At 40.7% G+C, this 16,825-nt stretch overlaps 1 protein-coding gene and 1 non-coding gene across 2 annotated transcripts in view; one reads left to right on the forward strand and one right to left on the reverse strand.

The window, feature by feature from the left end:
- Positions 1-280: 280 nt before the first annotated feature.
- TRNAR-ACG (transfer RNA arginine (anticodon ACG)) lies at positions 281-353 on the reverse strand. Its single transcript has one exon. It is a non-coding gene; the product is annotated as a tRNA-Arg (tRNA).
- A 194-nt stretch (positions 354-547) lies between these two features.
- Positions 548-16,825, forward strand: part of SACM1L (SAC1 like phosphatidylinositide phosphatase) — a 28,920-nt gene continuing 12,642 nt past the window's right edge. Inside the window, exons 1-7 of the mRNA XM_021553222.3 lie at positions 548-673; positions 8,333-8,430; positions 9,977-10,051; positions 11,794-11,921; positions 12,899-13,048; positions 14,293-14,352; positions 15,940-15,973. Coding sequence (XP_021408897.1) covers positions 615-673; positions 8,333-8,430; positions 9,977-10,051; positions 11,794-11,921; positions 12,899-13,048; positions 14,293-14,352; positions 15,940-15,973 — 604 coding nt within the window. The 5' untranslated portion in view covers positions 548-614. The remainder of the gene's footprint in view (positions 674-8,332; positions 8,431-9,976; positions 10,052-11,793; positions 11,922-12,898; positions 13,049-14,292; positions 14,353-15,939; positions 15,974-16,825) is intronic.

Raw genomic sequence — 16,825 nt, forward strand, 5'->3', positions numbered from 1 at the left:
GGATCCGGTGGAACTGGCCAGGAGGTGCCGCAGGTTTGCTCCTTGCCGCACCCCATAGCCCACAGATCAGGTGGACAGCAGCTGTGTCCGAACTGGGGGCTGCCAAGGGCAGGAAACTGAAACTCCACCCAAGCCTGGGAGGTTTGGAGACCCACGCATTGAGGGCAAGGAGGTGGCAGCGCTGGGCACGTACAGAAGTGGGGGAGCTGTAGGCAGCAGCCTCGGCTCGAAGTACAAGAGAAAAAAGAAAAATAATGACGCGGGGTGAAAAAGGAGCAGCCGAGCCAGCCAGGAGTCGAACCTAGAATCTTCTGATCCGTAGTCAGACGCGTTATCCATTGCGCCACTGGCCCTGCTCGGGGAGTCGCTGCTGCCCCCGCGCAGTTCAGCACAATTGTCTCGCGCTGCCTCAGCCAATGGCGGCGTCGCCGAGCCCGCCCGGCCCCGCCCCCTCCTGCCATAGGCGGCGGCCCGCCCTGGGCTCGGCAGCGCGCCCGCGGAGGTTTGTCCCGAGCGGGGCCCCGTCGCTCCGGCCCGGGGACGCGTCAGTCGGGCGGGGAGGGAGCGGCCGGGTCGGAGCGGAGCCGGCGGCCGGGGACAGCCCGAGGGGACGGATGGCGACGGCGGCACCGGTGGGAACCACGGCAGCGGCGGCCTACGCCAGCCTGAAGCTGTGAGTGACCCATTGGGAGGGGGCTGACGCGGCTCTGGCACCTGCCGAAGAGGAGGGAAAGGGAAGGGAGGAGCCGCCGTTGGAGCGACGGTCACCCGTCCCCTGCTGTCCCTGCCCTGCCCCGGCTGTCCCCTGCCCTGTCTGCCCGTCTGGGCTCCGCGCTCGCCCGGGTGGCCGCGAAGGGCTTGGCCTGAGGCGGCGGCTGCGTGCGGGATGAGGACGAGGAGGGAGGACTCCGGCCGCGGACACGGGTCGCTGTCGCCGTGCATCGGCAGCGCTGTGGGCGGTCCCGGCTGTGCTCCCGGCTCTGCCCCGCCGCTCCCGGCGTGCGGGGCTCAGTGCCTGCGGCGCTCCCCGGCCCGGGGAGCCCGGGCTGCTGCCGCTGCTGGCGGCTCCGTCCCTGGAGCCGTTCCAAACCCCCCGGGCGCGTTCCTGCTCTGGCTGACCCTGCCCTGGCAGGGCGCTGGACCGGGTGCTCCCGGAGCTGCCGTCCAGCCCTGGCAGTCTGTGGCTCTGCCTTGGTGTGCCGGCTGCTGCAGGGGCTCGGGCGCTGCGAAAGGCGCTGTGTGTGCAGCGCCGCTTGCCAGCTGAAGGCTCCCTGGGCGTGCTTGTCCATCGCTCTCTCGTGATGACACAAATGGGCTTTTTTTTGTCGTGTGTGGATGGCTTTGATGCCAGTCGATGACTGAAGTTTGAGGGCTTTGAACTTTCGGGACTCTCCTGTGCAGTGCCGGCTGTGACTTTTTGAGATAAATTCTTCTAACTACCCAGTGTAATTTTATTATTAAAACATTTTTTGTAGGGGAGACTGTAACCCTTTGAACGTGTGTGTATGCCACATGTTTGTTTGCTGCCTTTAATACAGCAGCAGAAGTTGCAAAACCGAAAGCAGAGCAAAGTTAACGCTGCAAAAAGCATCTCCTTTATAAACCCTCGCACCGGTTCAAGCTCCTGAGGATATTGCTCTGAGCATGAGACTCTTCATGACTCTCTGAAGCCAAAAGTGAAGTGCCTTTTTGTGTCCTAAAGGCATTCCCAGGCTTTTGGCCTCTAAACAGTAGCTGGAAACTCCATAATTGAGCTACCAATGCCGTTTTCAGGCAGCAGTATCTGAAAGTGACTCTTAAGCCTGATTTAACTTACTTTATGCTCTGTTAAGTTTCATTTGACAGTCATCTTTTGGATTCAGAGCAAACAGATCTTTTGGAGGTCTGTGTAAACAGTTTGCCATAATGCAATGCAATGTGTTTCAAAGTCACCAGGCTTCTTACTTTGGTTAGGTAGTTATGTGAGGGTACACCGACCCTGGAGATAATTGAGTACTGCTGAAGAGTAACATCATCAGTGATGGCAGAAAGATTTTACTTGGCAGAAAGCTTTTTTTTTTTTTTTCCTCGTCTTGTCAACTTAGCAGTATTTGTCTTTCTTTACACTGATCTTGTGATCTTTTTGGCTGCAGATAGGCAAAGGTGAGTTGTGTGAGTAGCAGTTGTGTGACTTGTAGTGCACAGTTGTTCTTACTGAGAATTTTTTTCAAGTAAAATAACTGTTCTGGATACAGGCTAGTAATGAATTCTCTCATTCAAAGTTTAATCTTGGCTAAAAGTAAGCTTTGATCTTTTCAGAACAAGGCTGTCTCAGATGTAGTTTAGCATGAGTTTTTTCATCAACATGAAAACAGAATTGTTTTGTATTCTGAAAAACGAGCTTATTTTCTTGTCATTCCACCAAGTTGTGATAATGGCTGCAGCCTTTCTGCCAAGCATTTGAAGATATAGGGCCATAACTTGAGGGTTGAGTTAAACCTACCAGCTTGTCAAGGTCAAAGGAGAAAATTCTCATGAGAAATCCAGGCTAGACTTCAATTTGGGAATTTAGTGGTGGCAGTGTTTGGGTATGGATCTTTAACTGATTACTTACTGTCAAGATGATAAGGTCAGATTCTGCCACAGGTTCTGGCTCTCAGCACAAACCCCTTGTATTCTCCACCTTATCAGAACGAAGTAGTGGTTCATGCCCTTTGTGCTTTGAGCAGTGTCATCAGTCAAGTTCAGGTGGGAACAGTAAAAGTGCTGATGTCTGGCATTTGTGCTGCTTATGGAACTTACTGAGTTACACCAACAGTTATCAGGAAAACTATGAACCTGGAAACTGCTATCCATAGTTTTCACTTCTGACATTACTATATTTAACTTCTTCTGGTACCCTTAGGAATAAATTGTAAAACTCAAACAGCTATTGCAGGTATTGCATCCACAACTGGCAGTGGAGTTGCCACTCCAGTTAATATATAAAAACTGATTGTTAAAGGTATCTGCAGAATAGAGACAATTCTGTCAGTTGTTTTGGCTCAGTTAAAATAACTTTTTTTTCTTTTGTGCTTGGATGAAGAATTACCTTGCTGATAGCCTTCTCAGTAACATGTGGCTCCATGACACTAGTTGTGTTTCAAATTTAACTCCTCCTGCCCATAGTTATATTGCCTCACACACTTTGTAAAAGTATTTTTAGCCACTGCACTTGAACACAGTGCCTTCCACTCATGTGTGTATTTGAGGGGAGGTCTAAAAGGGCATTTTGGTTTGAATAACACTTCCAGAAAGAACAGCTACAAAACCATTTCTTCCTGTTCCATCTAAGTAGCTGTCATAGTAAACTCAGGGATTGTTGAGCAGGGCAATAATTTATTTTCATCTAGAGTGAACCTTCACTGGAAATAGACACTACATAGCTAGGCCTTTAATACATGCCTTTTCTGTTTTGTTTTTAAATGGTATTTCCATTAGTTTTCTAAGTCCTGGGATTTTTCTCCCTGCAACAACTACTGCTGTATGGGAGATGTTCCAATTCCTTGAGCTGTTTCTGCTCATGGAGTAATATTTATGAGAGACATATAATTAGCACACCTGCTCACCTAGAAAATCTGGAATCTCTGGAGTGCTGAAACCACCAGTGTGTTAGTTCTGTTACTTAACATACTGTTGGGACTCTGCATAAACTAACATATCTCACTGCAGAGCAGTTTGCTGTGCTCAAGATCCTAAATGCAGCTCTGTGCAGTACAGGGTGTGCTTCTGGGTTGCTTTATTACAGTATTCAGAGGCTGACATCAAAGAGTTTCCTGCATTAGAGCAATGTTAAGTATTTATGGTGAAATAATCAATTACTGAAGGAAGGATTTGGCTGTTGAGGCCTAGAAAGCTTAAGTGATATTGAGTGAAGTACTATCTTTAGTGGCCATTAGAGCATGTGGGTCCTCTTTCATGATGTGTCTGAACATAGGAATATTCCTGTGTGTAAGATCAGCCTAATTAAAATGTGGGATGCAACTGTGCATCATCTGTATGATACACGTATGTGCTGCTTTATAATATAACTAAGGAAGTGAAACTTCACAACAAATACACAAAAGAAATACCATCTTTCAACTGTGAGTCTGACGTTACACTTGATGTAAGCAAGCAGTGGTTTGTGCTTTTTCTGGGCTTTTTAAAGTTTCTGTTATGCTGGGAATCAGTACTTTTTCCCTGCAGCTTTGAATTGTAGGGACGAAGTCTAGAGTTGTTTTATCTCTTGGCATCAATCCACACAGTTTCAGTTGAAGATTATCAAAATGAAATCCAAGTTGTCTTCAGTAATATTTGAAATACGAATTTGGTGATTACACTTGTTCAATAATTCTCCTTCTCTTGAGCAATGTGGGTTATACTAAAAATGAAAAATATTTGTGGTTATCACTTCCTTTCTTCTTTAGTAATACTGAGAAATAGTTCATTATAATGCTGGTAAGTTTTCCTCTAGTTAAAAAAAAAAGGAAATAGAAGGACCCCAATTTTGTGTAGATTTGACATGCTGTCAAGTTCTAAGGGAACCAAGATGGTGATGAAGCAAGGTGGTGAGAGCTCTTGATGTCTTGTATGGTTCTAGACAGCAGTGACAATGTAGCTGAGGAGAAGGCAGGCTCCACTTCAAATACAAAGTTTATACAACAACAGAATGTGGCTGGGTATATGAAAACCAGCTCTAAACATAACTACAGACACTATGGCTTCTATAAAATACTGCTTTCCTGATTGTTATTTCTTACTGTCACTTGGACTTTCATCTGTCCTTAAAAGAATAGAATGTATCTGCAATTTCTAGTTGTGAATGATCCTTTCTTCGCCATTTACTATCTCCCTGTGAGATGATTAAAATTAGCATGTATGCTATCTGTCTAAACTTGTGATAGGCATACAGACTTGCTGGTGAGTACAGTTTGGAGATGAACCTATTCTTGCATGCAATGTTCATCAGCTTCCTTTCTGAAAGACAAGTGAGAGGAAGTCAGCATGACTAGCAATTTTATGATAGCAAAGTTCATTTAAGTGTGAACAAGACTACTAGCTAGTTCTGGTAATTGGTAAAGTTGTAAATCAGCACTTGGGCTGGAACTGCTGGGAGTCTTGGCCTCTTCCTCAACTACATTTTAGGAAATGTTGAACTTCTTGCACAAATGAAGCAAGGACTAAGTGAATCATCTTTCTGTTGAAAATTTTGTAGAGCACTAATTATCCCACTTCTTCTGAAGCAGGAATTCAATGTCTTGCAGGGCCTTAGGCTTTCTAGTTTTTGTTGCACAGCTTTGTTTAAGGCAGTTTTCAAAGGTGATCCCAAGAGTATAGTATTTGTCACCAGATTTGGTCCTGGAGAGAACTATGGGAAGGAGGATTTTGAATAAACGTGAAACATAAATTTCTGACTTTGCTTAAACTACAGATATTGTGTAAAAGGAAATGAAGGTGATAAAGCTGTTAAAAGCAATGGTAGTGGCAGGAAATAATGTGGTCTAAGATTTGAGAGAGAGAAATGCTGGGATCTGATCTAGCAAAGCGGTGCATATGACACATTGAGAGACCAAGCATCATTTGCAGTGGCAGCCCTAATTCTCTCTGTTTCTTCTTTTTTTTTTTTTTTTTTTTTCAATTTGGGGATATTGAGATAAAAGATTTCTTGTTCTTTAGGGAGAAATTGTTATTCTTGCCTGTGGTAAAGAGAACTTTTGTTTATATGATAATTAAGATTTGTAAGCTTCTTCTCAGGTGGTTAAAAACAGTCTTTAATCAATATGCATATGAATCTGTTCTGAGGCTGTAATAGTGTCATGGCCATATTGCACTTTATAACATAAGGAGCAGCTTTTAAAAATACTATCATGAATGGAAATGCTTTTTGTGCCCTGTACGGTCAGTGTGGATGTCTTGTCCATGTTGTGCTCTTCATACAGAATATTCAAAAACTGAAACTATAGTTCTCAATACTTTATGACCTGACAAATTAATGTATTTTTTGAACTTCCTTTGCTTGAGATGCTCAGATAAGTAAGAGTCTATAAGCATCTGTGTTAATGGCACAACAGGTCCAATATTAAACTTTATAAAGTCTCTTCCCAGTTGTTGCTTTAGCTGGAATCTTGTGTGTCAACTGACATCCCAGAGAAAGATGGGCATTCAACTAAACCAATAAGCTGCACCTTTCTCTTGTGGAAAAAATGAGTCCTGCTGCCTCCTGCCAACTAGCAATAGGTTTTTGACTGCATCTTAAGTAGTATATCCTCTTTGCTTTTTAGATTCTTTAACAAAGTGAGGGTTTGTCTTTAAGCTTGTCTTGCCCCTGTTCTGTCTGTGTAAGCTTGTTTGCTTTTTGCCATAAAAACAGTTCCCATTATTGCTGTGAAACTCCCCTAAAGGGCTGGGGCTGCACATGTGCACTTCATCAAAAACAGAAGCAATGAAAGTAAAGTAGGTGTTTTAAGGCTTCAGTGTTCAGTGAACTGCGTGTTCATATTTCTTACTCTGATGTTTTTATTTTCAAAGATTAAGCATTTGACATGTGTACATAAAAGATTTAAGGATGCTGATTTACAAAGGAATTACTGTAGATATGTTTCCCATTTTAGGACCGATAGACTATAATGAAGTTAAATTAGCTAATGATCACTTAACTATTAATTGCTTTACAGTTGGTTGTATTATGTTGTTTGGTGGAATTTTTCAGTTCGGTATTTGCTCTCCTCAAATCTACAACATTGGTGTTAATGTTATAACCCTGCTCTAACCAGCATTACCTGCTGTGCTGTGGCCCCCCAAGGGCTGCAGGTGGGTCTCTGCTCTGCCATGGACCTCCATGGGCTGCAGAGGGACGGCTTTGCCTCACTGGTCTCTATCAGGGGCTGCAGGGGAATCACTGCTCCAGCTCCTGGAGCACCTTCTGCCCATCATTCTGCTCTGGCCTTGGTGTCTGCAGGGTTGTTTCTGTCACACATTCTCACTCCTCTCTCCCATTGCAGTTGGTATTGTGCTGAGCATTTTCCCCTTCTTAACTATGTTGTTCCAGAGTGATGCCTCTGTCACTGATGTGTTGGTGTTGGCCCGCAGTGGGTCTGTCTTGGAGCTGGCTGAGATTGGCTCTGTCAGACACAGGGGAAGCTTCCAGCAGCTTCTCACAGGAGCCAGTTCTGTAGTGGCCCCCCTCACCCAGCTACCAAAATCTGGCTGTCAGGCTCCTCTGATCTAAATTAGGATTCTAATTCAGCTTTCTGAAGGATTAAAAAAATAAAAAATGCTTAGAAATGCAAGATCTATTTAGGGAAAGGGAGCCTAAAAATACCTACCTTGTTATCAGAACGAGAATTTTAAAACTCTGACCCCATGTCTTGTCAAGCCTTAAACTAAGAAAAATCACTGCAAGAGTCAAGAAAGCTAGTTAAAAAGTGTTTGGAGTGTTTTGTTTGTTTGCTGAGCATTTCCTGTGTACAGCTACAAGTCTCTTCTGCATAACCCTCCTGTTGATGCACAGTGTAACGTGTCTGGCTTCTTGCAAATACCACAATGGGTGTGTTTTTAAAGAACACTTGCAAAAACTCTTCATGACTGGCACTGGGTTTTGTGCTGGCTTTGAAGGAAAGGATGGCAATGATGTCTGTACAAGAAGTTGGTGTGTGACTTGGCTGTCTGGTGCAGGGATACATGTTAATGCCATGTGTGTTATGTAGACCTAGCTAACTCATCTGGGAAATGGTAAAGACCCCTGCTTCAATGAATTAGTGTGCCCCTTGAACTTTTCCATTTCTACTGTGTTGTTTCCAGTGGATTCTTGCAATACTTATGACACCAATATGAAACAGGTGTCTTTATCATTTAGTACATTACGTTTATGTTTATTAGACTTGCATTAGGGATGTGGCCTAATCTGTTAGGAAGATTTGGGTTTAAAAACTTCTGGTTTTGTATTGGTTTCTGGCTTATCAGATGTGGTTCAAGCTTATGGGAATTAGAGTGGACCACTATGTACACAAATTTACTTAAATTTACTTTCATGTCTTTACCTTATGGTAACAAAAAATGATTAAGATCGTTAAGTAGGCCATGAATTTTGCAATAACTGATGAGCTGGTCTTGCTTTTTTTGTTTGGGTTTTTTTTTTTGCCTTTTGCCTTTTTTTTATTTGCACACTGCCAACATCAGTGGCTGTTGGAAACCAATCCATTGAGAATTTTTTTTATTTTGCAGCTAAAATAAGGTATAAAATTGATTGCTCTGTCTTCAGGTGGTGAAGAATAAACAAACCCAAAGTAAGTTTTGCTAAACTAATTCCTTTTCCCTCTCTATTCCCTTAAAGGCATATAACACCGGAGAAGTTCTATGTGGAAGCATGTGATGATGGAGCAGATGATGTCCTTGCTATTGATAGAGTCTCCACAGAAGTCACTCTTACAGGTGACTCTCCTCACCAGTATTTCTCAATACAGTCTTTTCTGTCCTTTTTGTCTGTTTTGCTCTAGGAATCCAAGAAGATTTTTCAGAACATTACTGAGATGATACTGACAATAACTGTTTTTTAGTTACTGTTTAAAACAATGCTTTCTATTGTGTTCTGCAGAGCTTTGTTTCAAATGCCTTTTGGCTGTGGGTTTGGTGCTGTGTGTTACCAGGGTGATAGTGCTTGCCTGTAAGACTGTCCATCGCAGGGGAAGCTGACTCATCCAGGCTAGTTGGGGTTGGTGCTAGAAGTTCAAGATCAAACAGGGAAAGGATTGAACACTGGGGTTCTTCAGCTTTTGCAAATTGTCCCAGTGCTGTCTTTTATATAAAACTGAAACCTGACTTTTCATAAAGCCTCCAGAAATAGCAACAGTATAAAACCTCTTACTATAAATTTTCATTCTGTGTTGCAAATCCAGATTCAGATGTCTGTGGGAAGAGTCTTAAGCCTGTTGATGTCTTGAAAATTTTACTTACATTTTTTAAAGAGTATGAAACAAAGAACTTTGATTAAATAACAGTAAAATGAAGGCACTGAGAGACATCCTTTTGATAGTATTACTGATCTCTAAGCAGATAGAAATGCTACAGTAACAGTAAAATAAAAGCAGTCAATTCCTCTCTTTTATTAGGCTTCTTATATACTTCATATAAGAGCAGTGTGCCCATCCCACATATCCCATCCATATACTTTTGGTATCATATTATATTTTTTCAATTCTCCTTCAAAACTGTTCCTTCAAAACTGTCAAGATAGTTATCCCAAGTCTTTTGTCAGTTTACATCTCTCTCACTACTGCTCTTTTATCAGATGAACCTGCAAGGTGTTTAAAGCAAAAGAAGATTTAAGGGTTGTCTTTCTCAGTTTTCTGAGTTCTGGGAAAATGCTTAATTCTAGTTTGAGTTTCTTTAGATTTCTCTAAAATATCTTTTATTCTTCTAGAAATATAGATAAACTTGCACATGCTAAGACTTCTAATTGATATTTGGTTACTTTTTGGATCTCTTGGTATGTTGTTTGGAATACTGTGTTCCTTGCCACGTGTATGCTGCTGTTGGTAGTTTTGCAGAGACAACTTAGGTCTTCTGAGACAGAAATAGACTAAGGCTCAGAAGATGCAAACAGACCTGGGAGGCACAAGCACTTATGGTGTAGTTACCCTTTATGTCTTAATGGCTTCAAAACAAAGCTTCTGGAAGCTGGTAGGGCAATACATTGTTGAGGAGTCTACTTGCTATACTATCATGAAAATAAGCTTGTATTTATTTAATTGACTGGCTGCTTTGATTAAATGTGATAAATTGGTTAGAAAGTGGATTAGAATCCCAGATCCTCCTCCCAAAGCTCCATCAGGGTTTGAAATTCTGATGCTTTGTTTCTTATACTTTAATATACTGTAGCAAAACTTGATTTGACCAGAAAGGCTGGAGAAGCCTAGTTCAAATACAGTCATGAAATAAGCAGTCTGAAATTCTGATGTTCTTTTCTTCTGCTTTTCAGTTAAAAAAGATGTTCCCCCTTCAGCTGTTACAAGGCCTATATTTGGTATTTTGGGAACAATCCGATTGGTGGCAGGTAAGGAGAGCAGACCTACTTTATCGTGAATATCTGTGTAACTCTTAAACCAGAGGTTTAAGATAAAGATAGGGTTAACTGGCAGTTGTTTGAAGAATGCATTTCAAATGAGTGCAAAGAAGCTCATCTACTTATTCTTTGTAACTATTTCAATCTGAGCTGCAGGATTTGATGCAACAGTCAAGTGTTGTGTTGTGAAGCTTGATCAATAATCATGGTACACAAATAGCTGAGAGTGACTGGATGATAGACAAGTAGATGCAGCTGTTCAAGTAATGATTGTGTTGCAACTGCCCTACAAATATGAAGAAAATCCAACATGAAAAGGAAAATGGCAGACTGGAACAATGCTAAGTTTAGGGAATTCTAGGATAATGTAAGAATAAGTTGTCCAGTTTTTCTAAGTGTCTCAGTGGTCAGGTCTAAGCAGCCAGTGTCATAAATACACCCGGTGCATAAAGTGTAAGCTTTTGGGAAAGTAAGCATTGCTGCTCCAACAATCATTTTTGTAGAATTTGGTAGAGTTTGAGACTGAAATACTCTGAAAAATGATGTAATAACAGAATACATACTGAATAAAATCCCCATATGTAGAAAGGATTAAAGATCACTCACTGTAGTATTCCCAACTGAGGCAAAGGGTGACTGTGTTAAATGCAGTGACTTCTATATGATTTTAAAACTGCTGAACTTTCTATGCCCATATTCTAAAGAATTGTGGGTTTTGCAGAGTAAGAGCAATGTAATAGATACATGTGTCTTAGGGACTGACTCTTAAAACCCAACTTCCCCAAAGGGGAATTTTCACCACTTACAGGCTTGGTAATGACTACTATTCATCTGCCTGAATATTAAATAAACTATAGAATATGTTAAGTCTCTTAAAAGCTTGGGGTTTTTTTCATTCTATCCTCCAGAGCTTTGCACTGTGTGTCAAAGTTAAGCTGTCAAAGGTGTTATGAGTTAAATTAAATGTTTAACTAAGTGTTATTAGGCAGTTTACTGCTGTTAACTGCAAAACTGGCTCTGTGTCTAGCAGTGCAGCATCTTTAACAAATATAAATATTCTTTGCCTATTACAGTATTAAGAGTAAACTTTTTCTTCAATAACAAGATGACACACTATGCTTAGAAATACAGTTGTGTTGTGTTCACCAGCAGTTGTAAATTAATTGCTCTGCATGAACTGTCCATGATTATGGGGTGGATTTTTATTTTGTTACTTAAGCAACCAGGGAAACAGCAAGCTTCCTCTCTTAAATTGCTAAAACAACCGCAAATCTTTGTACTGTTTTGCATCTGTTAGGAGGAATATTTTTTCATTATAAGTTGAGTAGTCTTTTTGGCTTTTGAAGCATGCTTCCTTTCATGTATTTTTGACTTACTCTGTGCTTTTCAAACCACATTCAAGAGCATTGGCCTCTTTCTGAGTTTGCAAACCTGAAGATTTTTAGGTTGTCTCTGATTAGAAGTAAGAGTAGGTGACACTTTCTTGCCCACTTTTTACAAATTTCTTAAACTTAATGAGCAGCTCAAGATCTCTGAGCATAGAGAAGTGGGTAGCTTAGAAAGTACACTTTGATTTTGCTCCAGTCCTGTGTGTTTTGCTACACTTAAGAGCACAAAGTCCTGTTGGTTTTTCAGTTTTCTGATATGGAAATAGACTGCTTTTCTTAATACATGCAGCTCTTTGTTTTTTGTTTTTGTTTTTTTGTTTTTTTTTGTTAAACTTTGATTTACAGGTACATATCTTATTGTAATAACAAAGAAGAAAAAAGTGGGTGAGATTTTCAGTCATGCAATCTGGAAAGCAACAGACTTTGACATCCTCTCCTACAAAAAAACCATGCTGCACTTAACTGATATTCAGGTAGGTACCTTGATTAGGGGAGTGTGGAGGAATGTTATTATATGTTAAGGCTCATTGCCACAGGACCTAATTTGAAGAAGCTATGATTTTTTTTTAAGCTCTTTGAACAATACCTTTTTTTTTTTTTTTTGGTTTGTTCACATTACTAGAATGGGTGTAGTATTTGTGTATAGATGTATATATAATATCATGGCATTCAAGATGATAAACTCACGTGGTGCAACTTAGACTTTCGTCTGCAGATTATGAATGTGCATTTTTGCTTCTATTAACATGGTCCACCCTTCCTAATGCTTCTGTTAAGTCTTTCTCAGAGGTTTAGTCCTCTGACAGCCCCTACAATAAACTGCATAGCTGTCACCTTACCCATCTTGCTTTCTTTATGGAATGGTTCAATTACATAGTTACTCAGCAAAGACAAATTGATATTTATGTTTTTGAGCAAGGGATAGGTGGAAGATTTTTTTAGTGGATTGATAAAGAGCAGGTCAGGGTATCTAACCAATGGAGCTGGAAGGGAATTTGATGCTTTTTCAGGAAAGGAATGAGGTTGAACCAGAACACAGATTATAACTATTCTTTTGTCGTGCCATCTTGTTTTTTGGGTTTTTTTGACTAAGCATTATTAGGCAGGGAAACAAACAGCTTTGGTTTTCAGGGAAACAAAGAGCTTCCCTTTTGCTTGGAAGTTGTTAGATATGAGTAGCTATTTACCTCACAGGAATATTTTTCTCTGCTCTCCACTGTTGTTGCAGAATTTGGTGGCAATGTGATAGCTGCAAGTTACCAGTGAACTGGTATCAGAATTGCACTCTCATGCTTTCATTCTTGTATGGTAATCTCTGGATGATGTCATGTATTGCTAGAACACTAGCAAAATTCATTTCATCACTTCAAAAAGTAGTGGTAGCTAACAAGAGTAAAATATTTTGATAGCAGTATATGACAGCTCTTCTGTTCTTTCCTCATCTTAACAGTTGCAGGACAATAAAGTATTTTTATCAATGCTTAATCATGTCTTGAGCGTGGATGGGTTTTACTTCTCTACAACCTATGACCTAACACACACCCTGCAACGGTTGGCCAACACGAGCCCAGAGTTCCAGGAGATGAGCCTTCTAGAGAGGGTAAGGATTTGAGTTTGCTTTGTGTCTGTCTTGCAAATTGTCAGTTAGTTTGATGCAGATGATATTTAAATGATGCTGGTGTTTTATCCAAGCTGCTAGGGATTGTGTCTGAACACGCTGGTCTGTGCAAGTCTCATATCTTGTGAGCATGACGTTTCAGGGTTCTGTTCTAATCTGATGTCACTTCCAGATTGGCAGTTGGAAGTACTTCTTAAAGTGTACTTTAAATGGATTTGGAAAAATCCAAAATAAATTAAATTTTGCCTCTAATATTGAGCACTTCTAATTACAAGAAGAAGAAGCTAAGCAGAAGAATTGAGAGAAAGCAAGTAATTCATTTGACCTGGAGTGTAGGGAAGGAATCCAAAGTGGGATAAGTTTACTTTTGTTCATATTCTTTTCCAGGATAACTTGGAATAGATCTGCAGGTTTTATGGCCGTCAGTCTTTGGATGTTGTATTCTTTCTAAAGTATTCCAATTCTTTGTGTGAAGCATGAACTTAGTATGCTGCTTTTAGCTTAAAGACAACAGCCAAATGCAATTTGAGCTTGAAATTCTCTTGTGTCTGTATTGATGGGTTTTTGCTTTGGTTTGTTTTTTTAATACTGCAAAAACTGTTAACATTTGGGGATTGTTTAGTACCATCAAATGCTGTGCAGTGCTCTTGCCAGAGAGAGCAAGGACACAAAAGGATTGGTTTGCCTTAAAATTATGTCACTTTATAAGGTTGTTTGAAAGGCAAAGTACAGTAAAAAACATCACTTTCAAGTAAATCCAGATCCCAGATGGTTAAAATTATTGCAGTGTAATTTCATATGCCTATGGCTGCAGTATAATGGCTTACCAAAAGGATGGTGGCAGTTTTGAACATCTCCAGTTTGCTTCTGCAAGAGAAGTCTGGTCTGTGTTTGGAGTGTGGGTGTTTTTGTTTGATATTTGTGTTTGTTGCTTTTTTTAACAGTACTGGTAGAAGGAAACAACCCCAGTGTAGGGGCACCAATGCATAATGTTCTGCAGCTCAGTTGTTAATGGTTTAGAAGTGTCAGGCAACACCCTGAGAGCAGTTAAAATAACAGCTGTCTCCAATCTTTATTTAGATTTCTAGTTGAAGATATGAAGGCTACTGATGAAAGAAGGGGACTGTTCACTTACATGACACATGGATATTATGATACTGCCTTTATGTTTAATTCAACAGAACTGACAGTCTCTAAAAGCATGTTGGCTTTTTGTCTTGCTGCAGGCAGATCCGCGCTTTGTATGGAATGGGCACCTTCTGAGAGAATTTATTGCTCAACCAGAGGTAAACACTTAATGATTCTGTTAATAGAGAACAAATTTTTCTTTGCTGTAAGTATGCACCAGCTTTTTGTGGTTCTGTCTCTTTCAGAACAGCCAGAATCTAGTATAATTTGGCTAATCATCATCTAGGTTAGCGCAGTGACTCATCTGCTTTCAAACTTCTAACTTTGTCAGTGTCCTCAGTGGTACTTCTAGAAAGTGAATTTTTTGGAAGTGTCAGTATTTGAAGATACTGTGCTGTGCAGATGAGCTGCTCATATAAACCAAAGGGGAAGTTACACTGCACAATGTATATTTCTCAAGCATTTTGAAGTTTAGCTACTTATTTATCTTTGGGTATAGGCAAAGTCCAGTTCATTGCTTTTTTTTCCCAAGACTGTCTCACATCATTCTCTGTGTGTGTGCTGTTTAAATTCCATTTTGCTAGTGAAGCTGGTAATTAAGTCTGACAGTTTAGATTCTTCCAGTTTATTTCACATGAAGACTAGCACAGTGTAACCTTTGAATTCACTTAGTCCAGCAAATATAAGTGGATGACCATGAGCCACAGCTGTGGCACCTTAATGGCCAGACTGTCTAAGCTTCTTCCTACCAGAGACATCCTCTGTCTGTGAAACTCCTTGGATTGCCTGCACTACAGCAGCCTCCTCTCTGCATCAGTGCTTTGCATTTATCAAAGCAAGTGACGCACAGCTTCTATTTCTGCCTCGGTGACCTGTGGAGATGTGCTGTTACATTAGACAGCGCTGTTCCAAAATGCTGGATTGTGCAGTGCTTCTGGAATGTGAAGATATGAATTAGAAACGGGCTGTCGGGCATACTACTGGGTGTAAAGTTTGCATAGTGCTATGCAAATAAAGCTTGGGAAATGAAAGGGAAGCTGTAGTGGGAACAGCAAAGGAAAGCCAAGTGTAGCTGGCTAGTGAAAACAGACCTAGGGGGCAAAACACAGAAGCTGAAAATGAAGAACTGATATTTTTAGGCCATGCTTCCTCTCACATTGATTACAGGTGCCTTGATGCAGGAACAGTTTTTGGTAATGTTAAGTGTGGAATTTCTAACTTTTAGTACTGAACTTTAAAGTTTTCTTGAAAGATTTAAGTTATATAGGAATGTCAAGATAGGAAAAACTCTGGGACAGGCATTTTGAGTATTAGTCACATAAAAATACATCTTACTGAAAGCTTCTGTAATTACTGTCTCTGCATATGTCTTTCTGTGAAGGTAAAGCAAACACACCATGTCAAAAGATTTTCAGCAACTATTGCTTTATGTCTGACATGTTTGGGAGACAAATGGGAGGGACAAAGTATAGGGAGGACGAAGCAACTTGCTTTTTTTTTTTGTCTAGGCTGCTTAATTAGGATTAGACTTTTACTTTTTTTCTCCTGCTGACAAGGATTACATATGTTGCTGTGTTCCCTGAACTTTTTTTTTTTAATCAGAAAGGAATGTTTCACCCTAAACAAAAAGTAAATTATATAAAATATATGAAACTACCACAAAAACCTTAGGCAAAGCATAGTCACTCACTTACCTTTCTTGGCTACTAGTGTTTAATATTTTTAACTGTGTTTGTGTGTTTCAGATCCATCGGTTTGCTACACCAGTGATGCATGGATGTATCCTTTTGTGTTGTAAAGTTGTGTGCTGGGTATCAGTAGCCCAGTAGCAAAATGGCTGCTGTGAAGGCTGTTCTATTGTTCCACTGGCAATTATAGCATAGAGCACATTGTCAGAAATAAGTCATAGTTTGCTCATATATGGGTGTTACATATTGTTTGATAGTTCACTTGTGTATTAACTCCCTTGAATATTCTGCTTTGAAAGCTTAATGTATTTAATTTTACAGTCATGGTTTGCATAACTGTCGTTCAGTGGGAAGGTTAAGATTAATATGGCAAATGCTCTTCCATCAGCTTTGGTACTTTTTTATCTTGCTATAAGGATGCATTTACTTGAGATACAAAATAAGGGAGCACAGTTTTGACTTGAAGGAGTGCTTATGGATGTTGATGAATAAAAGGTTAAGTTCTGGTGAAGGCTCCTGGAATGCTTTTCCTGGGCAGCTGCTTTTCCTGCATTAACACTTTGAGAAAAGTCTTTTTAGCAAAGCAGTCAAGAGTTTATTTTTGAGAAAGGATGAATGCTGCAAGGAAGCTGAACGCTTTCTGGAGGCAATGTGTGGTAAACAGTAAGTCCCAGGTAGTTGCTCCCTGACTGACAATGTGAAAAAGACTGGCAAGACTGGACGGAGGAACTCCTATGTTCTGCTTTGTTCATCCACTGCAAAGACCCCTCAGGTGTGTGCAGGGAATGGCTTCCAGATCGAATTGGTTGATCTGATAGGACTGTCAGCAGCTGGCAGATCTCCAGTCCTTTCCTGTGACTTCCATTTAATGAAAAATGCTGTGGGAGTAGGCAGAGAGACAAAGGAAAGATAGCAAAAGGGAGCTATTGAAACACCCTAATCC

This window comes from Lonchura striata, chromosome 2, assembly GCF_050655825.1.
Source record: "Lonchura striata isolate lonStrDom1 chromosome 2, ASM5065582v1, whole genome shotgun sequence".
NCBI classification, from domain to species: Eukaryota; Metazoa; Chordata; class Aves; order Passeriformes; family Estrildidae; genus Lonchura; species Lonchura striata.